This window comes from Myxocyprinus asiaticus, chromosome 29, assembly GCF_019703515.2.
Source record: "Myxocyprinus asiaticus isolate MX2 ecotype Aquarium Trade chromosome 29, UBuf_Myxa_2, whole genome shotgun sequence".
NCBI classification, from domain to species: Eukaryota; Metazoa; Chordata; class Actinopteri; order Cypriniformes; family Catostomidae; genus Myxocyprinus; species Myxocyprinus asiaticus.
In genome coordinates, this window is record NC_059372.1 from 40,620,431 (window position 1) to 40,636,019 (window position 15,589).

At 38.9% G+C, this 15,589-nt stretch overlaps 1 protein-coding gene across 2 annotated transcripts in view; it reads right to left on the bottom strand.

Annotated features, from left to right (window-relative positions):
- The window catches only part of LOC127420033 (PR domain zinc finger protein 5-like), a 147,541-nt gene that overhangs the window by 98,004 nt on the left and 33,948 nt on the right, over window positions 1–15,589 (bottom strand). For both annotated transcript variants that reach the window (XM_051661967.1, XM_051661966.1), the window contains one exon: window positions 11,689–11,768. In XM_051661967.1, the coding sequence (XP_051517927.1) occupies window positions 11,689–11,768 (80 nt within the window). The remainder of the gene's footprint in view (window positions 1–11,688; window positions 11,769–15,589) is intronic.

Sequence of the window (15,589 nt, forward strand, 5' to 3'; positions counted from 1 at the left end):
CACGCCACGGACAAGGAGCTTCTTTGCAGCCTTGCAAGGGTGGTTGAAGAGCTTGGTCTTGAGTGGTCCCTCCAGAAAAGCCAGAAAAGTATCGCCTGGACGAATGTTTTTTTGCAAACCAGCCATCGTCATCAAACCACAGTCCGGAGGAGCCCACCATTCTTCCCTGAGGTCCACGCGGAGCTCAAAAAGACCTGGCATATGCCCTACTCTTCGCGCACTCAGGTCGGAGGTGCTGCCGTCCTCACTAAAGTGAACCACACCGAGGAAAAAGGCTACTCAAATCTTCCCCCGGTGTAACAGGTGTTCACAGCTCACCTCTGCGATAATACTGCCATGGGATGGAAATCACGCCCGCCCACCCCTCCAAGCCGTGTCGACTGACGTCTGCACTGGCTGGAAGAGCTTATACAGCAGCGGGCCAAGCTGGTTCAGCACTCCATAGCATGTCGGTGCTCCAGGTTTTTCAAGCTAAGCTCCTCAAACAAATGGATGAGCAAGACCCCAATTCAGAGCTGTTCAAAGAGCTACAGATTTGGTGCTGTGAGCCACAAAAGCTACCGCTCAGGCCATCAGCAATGCGATGAGCAAACTGGTGGTTCTGGACCGGCATATTTGGCTAACTCTCACGGAAATGCATGAAGCAGAGAAAATCGCCCTCCTCGACGCCCTGGTGTCACCCGGTGGTCTCTCTGGCAATGCTGTGGAAGGATTTTCAGAGCACTCAAAAGCAGTCCCAAGTGATGAAACACTTTCAGCCATAGAGAAGTAGCATTTCCCCTTTCCCAGCACACTCCCGACATAATTCCGGTCAGAGCTCGGCAAAGAATCCATCTCGCTGCCCCAGCGCAGCCAAAAGCTACTACTGAGCCATCTGTGAAGCCACGCAAACCTTGGCCCAAGTGTAAGCACCCACCAAATGTGCCAACGGAAAAACCACGGCCGGGCAGCAGAAACGGTCCTGACATGCCCAGCCTCGTGAAGAGGGGCCCAGAACTCTCCATTATTCAGGGCCTATATGTTTCTCCACTCTTCCCCAGTACTGTTAATTGGGAACAGGATATTGTTCAAAATGTGCTTCTGTGTGTATTACTCAAATAAAGATTGTTCTCACAAAAGAGAAAAAAGTGCCCATTGTGAAAACATGGGACCTCTTCACGTATCATGCACCCCACACATTATGCTCAACCGCTTCCCTATGGAGAGTGGCGCTCTATCTTTTACAGCGAGTGAATCAATAAGCCCACTGTCCCGCTGCGCAAATGCATGGCAATCCCTCATGGGCATGACGGACTGGGTGTTAAAAACGATCGAGCACGGTTATACGATTCAGTTTGTACGCCGGCCACCTCGCTTCACCAGCATTTTGCAATCTGTGGTCCGACCACACGATGTGCTGGTGTTGTGTGCAGAGATTTACATTCTCCTTGCAAAAAATGTGATAGAGACTGTCCCAGACTGCGACACACACACAGCGGGGTTTACAACCGTTATTTTCTCATTCCAAAGAAAGATGGGGGGCTTCGGCCCATTCTAGATCTGAGACGCTTGAATCGCACATTCAAAATGTTAACTCAGAAACAGATCTTATCGCACTGGTTTGCATCAATAGATCTGAAGGACGTGTACTTTCATATACCAATTTCACTGTCACAGGCAGTTTTTGAGATTCACGTTCGAGGGAACTGCATATCAAATCAAAGTCCTTCCTTTCGGTCTGTCTCTGGCTCCCTGCTCGTTCACGAAATGTATAGATGCGATGCTTGCCCCATTGAAAATGAACAGTGTGCGTGTTTTGAATTAACTCGACAATTGGTTATTACTAGCCCAATCAGAGGCACTACTGAGCAAACAAAGAGACTTGCTGCTTTGCCATCTGAAAAATTTGTGTCTGAAAATCAACTGGGTGAAAAGCACACTTTTCCCAAGCCAGCAAATCTCCTTTTTAGGAGTTCATCTCAACTCAGTGAGCATGCACGTGCACCTCATAAATGAGCGTGTAAGGACCATTCTTCGGTGTCTGTCTCAGTTCAAACTGGGGAAAACATTGCCACTGAAGTCATTTCAGAGAATGCTGGGTTTTATGGTGGCAGCATCCACCATCATACCGTCAGTAGTGGCGTACATAAATCACCAGGGCGATCTTAGCACTTAAATGGCACATATTTGCAAATTGGTGCTCTTCAAGTAGTAAAGACACGATGAATTGCCACATAGTTGAGATTTTGACATTCCTTCAAGAGCGGCTGGATGCTGGTCTTACTCCATCATCACTCAAGGTTTATGTAGTGAATATCTCAGCATACCACGCCCTGGAGGCTGGCTCTTCGATAGGCAAACATAATCTAGTCATAAAGTTCCTTAGGAGAGCGAGGCATTTGAAACCCTCTGCTATGGTGCCGACTTGGGACTTATATCTGGTGCCAAAGGCACTGACAAACTCCTCGTTCAAATCAATTGGAATCTGTTGAGCTGCGGGTGCTTTCCTTAAAAACCACTCTCCTATTGGCTTTGGCCTCATTTAAATGGGTGGGTGACATGCAAGCTATGCTGACTGACAGCTCATGCCTGGAGTTTGGTCCAGATTTGTCAAAAGCCACCATTAAACCTAGAAAAGGTTTTATCAACGCCCTTCAGGTCTCAGGTGGTTCGTTTGCAAGCCTTTTTTCCCCCCACCGTTTAATTCAGATAAAGAGCAATCTATGCTATGCTATGCCCGGTGAGGGCCTATATGTGTCCTTACAGGACATATGTTTGGCAGCAGGATGGTCCTCACAAAACACGTTTGTGAAATTTTATAACCTGGATGTGGTGTCCATCTCCTCACAAGTCCTCTCTGTATAGAGCATGTCTTAAATTCAAGCAGGTCTATAGGACTATAATCAACACAGCCACCTAATTATATGCTGTTGAACTGCCCCTTTAAAAGTCATAAGCACTCCCTTAAGAAATAAAACCTACTTTTCCAACCATGTTGTGAGAGGGTTAATAAACCATACTGTGTATATCTATATGGTTCATATAAATCTCAGAATACATTAATTTCCATCTGGCATCCGCCACATGGGCCTATTCATACACACTTAAATATGACTTATAAGTTATCGATCTGTGGCCTGTGACTCCTTATGAATATCTCTATTTAGTGTTATAACTCTGGGAGAGTGATGTCACGTAGTGAATCATGATGGGATATCATTCCCCATAGTGCTTACAGCAATGTCGAGTGAACTGAATCGAAAGGGAACGTCTCCGGTTACACAAGCAACCTCGGTTCCCTGAGATGAAGGGAATGAGACATTGCAAAAGCTGACCGCACTACTATTTCAGAGTCTCATAATACGAGTGACTCACTGTTGTCCCTCAGTCAGAAAATTCTGAAAAAATACTGACTGAGCACCTGCTTATAAAGGCCAACATGCCTGAAGGGGTAGGGCTCAGACACCATTGCCAATCAGAGGATTGGTGTGATTGTATATAGGTTTCAGCAAGGTCGTGTAGAAGGACACTCCCCATAATGCTTACAGCAATGTCTCGTTCCCTTCATCTCAGGGAACCGAGGTTACATGTGTAACTGGAGACATTTTCCGTGTATGAGCACTTTGTGTTTTTATGTCTGCACAACACTGGCTCCAAACATTCACTTTGAAGCACACAGCACATGCAAACTATATCTCATTAAATCACAGCCTTTGCAGTTTGATAATCACACTAAGACATAACGTAATTTTAATTAGTGCGCAGAAAGTTTACGGAATGACATTTGTTTGTCAGATGATATCGGTTTTTGGTATCGGAGCATTTTTACGAGTACGAGTACATGATCGCGGTATCAGACCCGATTCCAATACCAGTAACGATATCAGGACGTCCATACTAAATATATTGACGTTATTTAAAGGGGCAATATCTACTTAATTATGCTTGAATGTTATTATGAAGTATAACTGAATTGTGTATAAAAAATAATAAAAATGATTTGTGCTGTCAGTTGATTAAAACATTTAATCACGATTAATTGCATAATTTTTCATTGTTAATCATGATTAATACTAGATTTTGAAAGTGCTGAAATTTGACTCTAAATATACTTCTTTTCCTGTAAAAATGCATTTACTTCCTTCTTAGGAAAGAAAACAAAATTATATGTAACAATATAATGCTTTATTACATTTTCCAAACAAAGCCTTCCACAGTATAAAGATACAAATGTCCTTAAATAGCACCAATTCAAGTAACATTAAACGTTTCCCAATGTCTAAATGTAGTACTCACATAGGTTGAGTATTCATTGCAATGGGCATTAAATCTCTTAAACTTTCATCCTCCACAATAATTATCAGCCGGCAGATTGTGGCTATCCACTTTTCTATAGCAATCATTAAGCCGTGTTCATGATTCGCATCAGGGCGTCAATGCCAGTCGCAAAGTTTTCACCATTCCAACCAGTGTTTATGCTGGTTTATGCTGTATTACTGTAATGTTAAATGTGTTAATCGTGATAAGACAAATTAACACATGAGAGGTGCAATATGTAACAATTTTCAAGTAATATTCGCCTTTTTTTTGCCAATGTATGAACGGCTTGTAACGCAACTTAAAAAATGAGCCCTTCCCAGACTTCCTACTTTGCCTATTAAAGCCTGTAGACTGATTTTCATGCGAATGGAGCGGGTCGCTTTTGCCGGGAAAATCCAAAGGATGTAATGTTTATGCGCGCTCCCGAGAGCCTTGCCTTAGACAGTAATAGCTACTCTTCCGCTATTCAACAGCGACAACAAACTGCAACACTAGGTAACATTATCTTAGAGATGGAATCCAGCAAACATCCAGCTCCCAGCACAACACCAACTCCAACACAAACTCAGAGTAAGCCAAAAAAAAACTTATCTGCTGAATCCCATCTGGCTAAGCGGGAACGTGATCGTGGTCGAGCGAAAACTAGAGTGAACAACGGCAGGGCATTTGATTCCTGGAGGGACCAAAACCGACCCTGAATTGGCATTCTTCTTATTGGACCTGGTCAGCTTACATAACTGCAAAGTATGTGAAATATAGTGCCATAAGGATTGATCTGTGTAATTTTAGCTAACTTGATCTTGCCTGCTAACGCTGACGAATTGCAAGCTACCTTGCTTCATAACTTTCAAATAATTTCAACGATCTTCTCTTTATACTAAAGTCAGGTATACAGGATAAATGTAAGCAAATACACTGGTTTCTTGATCGAAGTACAGCATATGACACACAAAACATACAATAGTGCAACATAACAGTGCAACAGTAAGCCATCTGGTATAGTTCAGTAGTATGTAGCTGTATTTTTGTATCAGTGTGCTATGTTAGCTGATAAGTAGTTTTAGTTTAGTCTCAAAGTTTGTAGTAAAACAATCATAACTGTGTAATTTTAATTATGCTACCTCATCAGTCAGCATGATGCCGGTGAACCACGTTGTCTCTTTGTACGGTACGTCATTGTTTTGGTCGATGCTCGTGTCCCTGTGGAGTGTCTGCACGAGCACGAGCACGAGCAACAGGTAGCTGGCTGCAGTTCACTTAATGGCCACAGGTGTCATTAATAACTAGGGTTTCTGAATTTTACATACTGCACCTTTAAACTATTTAAATTAATTGCATGTGTTAACGCGTTCATTTTGACAGCTCTACAAATTATACAACTTTATAATACTTGAAATTATAATATAGAATTTGTTCTAGCATTAATTGCATTACACTTAATACAAACAATAAAAATATAACTGAATCGAAAATGTATGAATGTACAGAGAAATTGTCTACATGTAGAAGAGACTGTACAGAACACCTTTGAACTTTAACCCTGACAGAGCACATCATAAATGCAGGCTTTCCAAACAACACGGCAGTCAGATGGACAAGGTCTGGTGAAAAAGGGCAGCTGAATATTGGTAAACAGAAAAAGATGGAGAGAGCTGGAGAGCCTGTTCCACAAACAGGCCTCAGACCAAATTGTGTGTGTTGGTTTAAACGGGCAAACCAGGAAATCAAATAAGGCCATGGAGATTTAAACTTCTTTCTGCTTCAATTAAACATGAATTTATCATTCTGTGGGTTAGTTGTAAGGCTAATTTTGTTATATAAAGGCAAAGCTTTTTAATCAGCAAAGTTGAGATACATGTGTCACTCATGCACATTTACTCTAGAGATCCAATGAAACTATTGGCCAGAATGGCCACAAAGTGGACAGCTAAAAATAGCACAGTTATGTAGGAAATCAGTTGCCCAGGGGAAAAAAGATCAAATCTAGTATAGCGGTTATTAAACAAAATTACACAAAAAACAGTATGCTGCCACTGACCAATCAGAAGTATTCCAGAGGTTCATGTCATAAGTATTAGATAATATCCAGTTTTTCAGAGGAAGCAAGTGATGAAAACACCACAGGTTTGGATTGAACTGTGCCTGTGGGACACATCTTACAGCAACATAAGCAGTTCCTCTCAAGAGAGACACTGACCGCTGTCCCATGATCAAACATTCACCAGAACAGCAAACACAGATGAAGTTCTTGCAGGTTAAAGCCAAATTCAGACAGCTGCACATGGAAAGGCTCTGCTTTCAGAACGACTGCACTGATAAGTGCCGATGAGTGAATGCTGACAGGAGGAAGTGTCTGTTTCATGTCAGTTTTAGGCAGAGTGAGTGATGATAGTGTTCTCCAGGCCAAACCAGAGCGAGATGTTGGTTTGGTGCAACAGGAACAGACAGTGGAATCATGGGACTCCATCCAGTCGTAAGAACATTAAACCTGCCCAGCGGTTCTTTGCCCACCTCCTCCAGTCATAAAATCAAATTACCTTCATTACTCGCTCGATACTCTCTTAGCTCGCTCAGCCAAGGTGTTGCAGTGTGGTTTGGAGCTAAAGTTGAAAAGCATCATCTATAAGTTGAGTGCTTTTCAACTGGTTTTGCTTCAAGGGATAGTTCAAAAATGAAGATTCTGTCATTATTTACTCATCCTCGTGTTGTTCCAACCCCATGTGCTGTTATTTTTTTCCATGGATCAGAATTTACTTTTTTTTTCATATTCGTCACATAGATCTTTTTCATATATTGACAGTTCATAGTGACCATGAGCTATTAAGATTTAAGGACCCAAAATTGAATTTTAAAAAAGTGGTCCATATGACTTGTGCGCTATTTTCCAAGCCCATACAATAGCTTTGTGTTAGAAAGGGAACGAAAAGTCATTATTCACTTATAATCTTCACCTCCACAGCAGCTCAAGAGCAGCTCTCAAATCAAATATGGCAAATTTGACACTTGGGAACCAATGACATTAGCGGCCCTATTATAAGACTGTCTTAAAAAGATAGTTCACCCAAAAATGAAAATTAACTAATCATGTGTAAGACTTTCTTTTTTCTGCTGAACGCAAACGAAGATATTTAGAAGAACATTTCAGCTCTGTAGGTCGATACAATTCAAATGAATGGTGACCAGAATTTTGAAGCTCCAAAATCATATAAAGGGAGCATAAAAGTAATCCATCTGACTCCAGTGGTTTAATCCATGTCTTCAGAAGTGATATGATAGGTGTGGGTGAGAAACAGATCAACGTTTTAGTTCTTTTTTACTACAAATCTCCACTTTCACATTTTTCTTTTGTTTTTGGCGATTCTCATTATTTGTGCATATCACCACCTACTTGGCAGAGAGAAGAATTTATAGAACAAAATGACTTAAATATTGATCTGATTCTCACCCATACTTATCATATCGCTTCTGAAGACATGGATTAAACCACTGGAGTTTTATGGATTATTTTTAGGTGCCTTTATGTGATTTCTGAAGCTTCAAAATTCTGGCCACCATTCATTTGAATTGTATGGACCTGCAGAGCTGAAATATTCTTCTCAAAATCTTTGTCTGTGTTCAGCAGAAGAAAGAAAGTCATACACATCTGGGATGGCATTTTCATTTTTGGGTGAACTATCCCTTTAACTGAATATCAGTGACATCATTTTATGTCCCACTGTATTACGGAGTTCAGACTTTGCGCTAAGAATAGCCATGGTTCTCCGACATCCTAGCCACAATGACTTATTTCTCACAAAAAAAGCAAATTAGGCACTTTAGCACTTTATTTACATGGACCTCCCACATAATTTTTGCCAATGTGACTACAAATCTAATGAAAATTACGTGACTGGGGGACATTCTCGCAAAATTAAACTCTGTAGTTCCTTATACATATTGCGGCAGTTCTAACGTGAAACTGTCTACTCTGTGGCACTAAAAGCAAGTTAAATGTTCTCCCAAAAAGTTAAGGCAATGCTCTGTCGAGTTTTAAATCAACAAAACCAACCTCCCTACCCTAAACCTTTAACCTAAACTTAACCAGTTTTGTCATAAAAGCAAAAAACCATTGCTGAAGCAACCACATCATTTTGTGGTGCTTCTATGACACTTCCGGCTCATGTGTTAACTCGCATGCTCTTCAGGACTCATATCCTGGTCTTTTACATCACAAGTGCAACGCTCTATCAGTTAAGCTACCACACAATTTGATCACATTAAACAAGCTTGTAAATCTAGTTGATTATGTAATGCAAACATTAAAATGTATCACCTTACAAGTCATGTGCTATAGTAAAAGTGTTTATAAGATAGCACTGTGTGAAAAAAGTACTTGTTATGAACTGATAATCTCCCGTTTAACTGGTGATATGTGTGAAAGTGAATAAAAGTCATTGTTGTTGTAGTGCCTCTAGTGTTCATTTTCATCAGGAAATGTATACCCCAACCACAGGTCTTCCCAAAAGAAAACGGCTCAGGAACAATGATGAGAAGCTGAATTTGACAGCTGAAACATATTTGGGAGCACAGGCTCTGGATTTTTGTGGTGATTTTGGAGAAGATGATGAAGATTTGTCAGTGCAGCTGTTTGTCTGATATTTCTCAGGTCTTTTGCAGAAGGAACTCTGACGCCAGCAGTGAGGTCGAGCAGTCTGCTCTATCCAACTCTTCAATTTCACAAGGGCCATAGGGATGAGCTTGTGAAACAAAAGATGACCTTTCTGTACACACTCACACCAGTGGAAAACCTGACAACATCAACATGAGGCCCACCTTCTTCCGAGAAAGACAGAGAGGTGGACTCCATACAAGACCGAACGGGAGTCTAAGAGGGATCAGTATCATTTATTTCAGCTTTCCAAAAACAATGAAAGAGATGAGGAGAAAATTACAGAGAATACGGATTGTCCCACAACCAGAGAGAGAGGAAAAGAGAAAGACCAGCAGGCACTGATGAGACAGAAATGGATAGGCAGATATGGCTGGGTATTGATACAGATTTCCCGGATAGATTAAATTCCGATTCACAAGCTCTCAATTCGATTTGATTCCGATTTCGATTCAATATCGATTCATATGGGAATATTTCAGTTATAATGTCTCTTTTTATTACATATGAAATACATTTTCTCCCAGCTAATGCTGTTAATTATACAGGGGACCTTCTAACAAGATACAATAAGAAAATATAAATTTTGCTAATTATATTTTTAGTTTTTCATCATTTTGGGGACATTTTAGCTTTTTCAAAATGAACAAATCTATGTATTCCATCAATAAATATGATATTACATTGCATAAATTATACTGTATGTTGTTACATGTTTATTGTTTAATTGCATAATTTGTACTATTTACAAGTATTTACATTGATTTGTTGAGCACGTGCTAAAAACCTGAACTGTTTCTTTAAGAAAACCGGCATTTCTTTTAAGAGCGTCTGTAAATGAGTGCATGTTAAAGAGAGACTCAAATGGCTTTAATTCATCTGTGCTATATGTGATTAGGATTAAATGTTTCTTTTTATGTTGTTTTTAATCAACAACTAACTTTAAAGAACAGAAAGGGTATTAAAAGAGACATTATTCAATAACAAATGGATTACGTGGATCTCGTCTTTGGACACACACACGGAATGAGTCAAACCAAACTTTTACTCTCAACACACAATGAAAGGATCTCACTGCTAAACTTCTTTACCACTATAATACTCAATCACTGGTGAGTGAAATCTGAACATTTACCAGCCAGTGGCTAATCACTGACATTTTTAGTCGCATAGCGCAAAATTTTGTTGCAAATGCGAACGATTTTCCCTCTTTGCGCATACAGTAAAAGATCAATCTTTGGGATTTAAGAATCGATATTGAGTCAAAATGAATATCGTGACGCGTCTGAAAATTTATATTTTTGCCCAATCCTACAGACAAAGGACAGATAGATAGATAGATAGATAGCATGAAAGAGGCAAATGTTTCTTGCACCACTATTCAGGAGTGCTGAATCTTTAGCGCGAAAAAAAAAAGTATTTTAGCTGACGTGAGCTTGTGAATTGTGTGTAACAAGAGGAAGACATGAAATGACTTTAACTGCAGTCATGAAACTCTACATGGTGCAAGCTGATAGGTCCTTTGAACAAGTAACATGTTAGCCAATCAACTTGCAATCAACTAACATATAAATTGCCTAAATTGTTTGCAGGTAAGCTGGCTTAACTGTAGCTACGACAGTTTTCTCACTGGAACCCTCCTCCTCCACAGCACCACTGGTCTAGATCTGCTTTAAGATGAGTGTATGCATGTCTAATTTTGCAGCAGTATGTTTAACACACAGCAAGTCTGTGTTCTAGAAGTAGCAAATCTTTGTACAAAAGCAGATCTAGTCCTCCAAGATCAAACCTACTAACTTGTCATATCCATTATAATACTTCAAAAATGTATTCCGTCATGAGTGAAATCATTTGAAAATGAAAATAAATAGTCAGCATAAATTTCTTTTGCATTGTCCTTGCTGACTCTAAGCAAAAAGGAACATACTGTTTCGTGCAACATGCAGTCCAATTGTGAATTAATTGCTTGACTGGTGTGGTTCTTTTCAGTCAAACTGACTGATTCAGACTGAATCGAAAACAGAAGTTACAATTACAGGAGGCACAATTACACACAATCAGAGCATATTTTGCTGTTTAATGTACAGTTATGAGGAGCAGGATTTTGGACCAATGAGATTTCACTGTGGGCAGGGCTATTCGGCGCTTCACAGCAGATATAGAAACCAACAATAACAAAATGTCCTGTTGCTTGTCACGGCTAGTTAGTACACAAACTCAGATTTATGTTTAAGAGAAAGCTTTTATCGCTAGACTTTTTATTGCATCTTTTTCGTGTCTGGTTAGGACAAGGTGTTAGGTTAGTGAAACTTCAACCTATCAAATTTGAACTGCTAAATTCTAATTCTAATCACTGATTAGAATATTGTTCACTATTGAACCCATCTGACCCATGTTGTAGCACTCTACGTTTGAGAAAAGCAAATTACAAAATAAAATGTATTAAAAAATTTATTAATTATTATTATAATTACTGTCCTTTTGTTTGTTGTAATAAAAGGTATTTAATTTTAAGAAACTAAACAAAGCAATATATTATAATATAATATTTTGGGGGAAAATGGTATTAAAAATGTTATTATTACTGTTTAGCAAGTTGTAAGGCCAAGTTTCAGGTAAAAGCAGAAGAAGGGAACATTGGAAAGAGAGGAAAGATTAAAGACAAAATAGATGGGCGAAAGGGAAGAAATATGCTGAGATGGATGAAGAATCAGAGGAGATTTATGGAGAGATGATCTGACCTTGCGATGCTCCTGCAGGTTGAGTGAGGATGAGCACTTCTTATTACAGATAGTGCATATCAACTTCCTGCGAGCACTCCCTATACACACACACAGATGATACATTACATACAGCAATAGCACACATGCTGATAGCATGAGGAGCCGCTAATGGACACAATGCATCAGTTCAAACTGTGTTTCAAATAACATCACAAAGTCCATAAATAAATCAATTTTAGCTCAACATTAATGGAAACGTTTTGGTTCAGTTTAAGTTCAAATCTTACAAAGGAAGTCTATGGGGCAAGGCATCCTGGAGGGTTATCATCCTTTTAGCAGTATGACTACTTTTCTAAGTGAATGAACTTCTGGTTAAGTGTTAATTATGTAATTCCTGTAGGGAGGAGTTTTCTTTACATCAGCAGTTCCTTTCTTGTGTCCTTGCATTTATCATTCAGAAGTTACCAGGTTTACTGGCTTTACATTGTCATGACAGGAGTTGTAATATCAGATATAACTTCAGTCAGTAAGGTTAGTAAGTGATTCTATCACTGTAGTCTCATGTGGCTATACTTCAGAAAAAGTGTGCATTTTAGCATTACCCCATTTACTTCCATTGTAAGTGCCTTACTGTAACTGCAATATTTGCTTCGTTAAAAATAGTGACAAATTGAAATAATTTTCTGTAGTAATTGACAGCATGTCACAGATGCAACACAGATTAACTTTTATTGAACCCAGAATATTCCTAAATACAGACAATCACTAAGAAAAAAAGCCAATATGCATTTCCTACAAAGCAGGAAGAGGATTTCAGATCCCCCAATAACACAGATCAGTTTCAACCTCCTCAACTCTACATCAATGTCTTAAAGAGGCCCTATTCTGCACTTCTGCAGCCTTTTTTTTTTTTTTCCTGAAGTCCACTTATAATGTTAGTCAAGGTTTCTTGCACCAAAACAGCGGTTATTTAGTTTTTCATGACCATTTTCAACTCTGTTTTTAATAAAGTAACTTTAAGACTTCTAATTGTACATGACCTCTTTTATGAGTGGCTAAAACTCCATGTACTGTAGTTAACACTGTCGTGTTAACTACAGTACATGGAAATTTAAGTTGCTGAAAACTGAACATGTGTTGATATGTAAATGTGGGCTGTCATATGAGCTCATGGCTGTGACATCATAATCATAACTTCTGAACTAGACGTTTTTGCAGCTTAGTCAATAAATGGTCTGGGTGGACTTTAGGGCTGTGCAATACATGGATTATTTGTGATATATACACAAGGATTTTGCTGTTGTAAGAGTTGGTCAAAAAAAAATTTAAGAGTTTGTAAGTTTGATTCTGTAAATCATTTTAAACAGCTTAAAGGGTCTTGAAACACTAAGACATGTTTTTTCTAGATGTTAACAGATATGTACATGTTGCAAATGATGTAAGACAATGATAGAAAGCATTAATTTTATTTTTACGGGGAAAATTTTAAATTTAGAGATTTTTTGAGGCTATTTTCTTCTTCCGGGCTTGAAATCAATATTTAGAGAATGTCACATGGATGTTTTAGATTTACACTCAATTTGAGCATGTACAAATCACTGTTTTCTATCGATGTTGTTCATGATGCGGATGCTTTCTCAGCCAATCAGAGATAAGATGCATGGATTGACGGTCTCAGAAGCGGAGGCAACTGAGACTTGTCCTCTGCCTCCCAGATTGAGGTGAGTAACCGCACCACCATGAGGACCTACTAAGTAGTGGGAATTGGGCGTTCCAAATTGGTAAAAAAGGGGATAAAAATTACAAAAAAGAATTTAAAAGCACATTCATATTCAGTATAAATGTGAATGGCTCATCATGTATGTGCCATACATCACAGATATAAAACTGTGTGTGAACTGAAAAAAACAGGAAAACGCAGGTTGTCCAATTGACTAAATCATACTAATTGTGATCTACACGACAAATTTGTGTTTCTCTTCTAAGCTTGTTTTCTTTGCTTTCGATTAATGTAATTCTCAAAAATGTGCACTCTACTAGATTACAATATGTAGGATGAATGTGAACCAATCAAGTATATTCAACAACATGGGCATGGGATTTGGGCAGGGGATTTGTAGTTCCCAGCATGCTTTGCATGGGACTTGATACAGAGAGTAAAAATTTTGAAATTAAGTTATTTTATGCATTTTTGAGCAAGATGAGAAGGGGGAGACTTAATAGTGTTTAATGTTGTTATTTTGGGATTTAGAACTGATTCTGTAAAGCTGGGTTACTTCTGTGGTAAAGAGAGGAGCTTTTGCTTAGGTTGAGGATGGGTACACAAACAACATGCTGTATGTTGCTTTACTCCATGTACAATTACTACTTATGTTTAGCATGCTATTGTATGTTATTGCTAGCTAAAAGTTAGCTAACTAGCATAACCTTACAACATAAATCAGTAATGTGACATGAACATTATGTAAAACTGAGTTAGGGACACTTTGAGGCTACCTAATTGGGTCATGTAAAAATTATTCCATTATGTTGATTCCATTATGTAAATTATATGAACAAATTATGTTTTATGACAACTATATAATGAGCTATGTATGCTGATGTAACTTCATTGATTCATGTGGAACCGATGTACATGATTAAATAATGTAAATTCAAAGCATTTTTTTTTTCAGTGTATTTTACAGTGTAGAAAATATATTATGCATTTGGTTGTGTGCAACTGTGAATTACAGAGTGCATTTGTGAGAAACTCTGATACTGTTAATTCCATCAAAGTAAAATAAAATGGATCTGGACTGGATCAGACAGACATTTTTAACTGACCTGTGCTGAAACGGGGGGGCTTCATGACGCTTTAAACTCTAAATGTGCTACGGTGGTCGACTAATCGTCTAGTCCTCTAACAATTGATCAGTCGATTAGTGGGGTTGACTACAAACATTATTACATAATATTTTTAGTGGTGCCGGTTTTAATTGAAGACTCAATTCCCAAATTAATTGAGAGATGCAACTTCTTGGAAAGCATTTTTGTATTCTGAGATGCTATTCTTCTGACCACAATTGTACAGAGCGGTTATCTGAGTTATGTAGACTTTGTCAGTTCAAACAAGTCTGGCCATTCTCTGTTGACATCTCTCATCAACAAGGCATTTCCATCCACAGAACTGCTGCTCACTGGATTTTTTTTTTTTTTTGTTTTTTTTTTTTGGGCACCATTAGGAGTAAATTCTAGAGACTTTTGTGAGTGAAAATCCCAGAAGATCAGCAGTTACAGAAATACTCAAACCAGCCCATCTGGCACCAACAATCATGCCACGGTCCAAATCACTGAGATCACATTTTTTCCCCATTCTGATGGTTGATGTGAACATTAACTGAAGCTCCTGACCAGTACCTGCATGATTTTACACACTGCACTGCTGCCACATGACTGGCTGATTAGATAATTGCATGGATGATTGTTGGTGTCAGATGGGCTGGTTTGAGTATTTCTGTAACTGCTGATCTCCTGGGATTTTCACGCACAACAGTCTCTAGAATTTACACCGAATGGTGCCAAAAACAAAAAACATCCAGTGAGCATCAGTTCTGTGGATGCATTTAAAAAACGCATTTGTGCATGGAACTACTTTCTTACGCGACGGATCAGAATCTGCCATTGCTGGTTCAAACCAAATGATGCGTCCAAGCCTTCGTTAGTAATTAAAAAATGTCACTTCAGAAATAGTATCAAGGCTTGTGCTGTTTCTAACAAGTTATTGGATAAACAAGGATGGATGTACACTATATTGCCAAAAGTATTCGCTCACCCATCCAAATAATTGAATTCAGGTGTTCCAATCACTTCCATGGCCACAGGTGTATAAAATGAAGCACCTAGGCATGCAGACTGCTTCTACAAACATTTGTGAAAG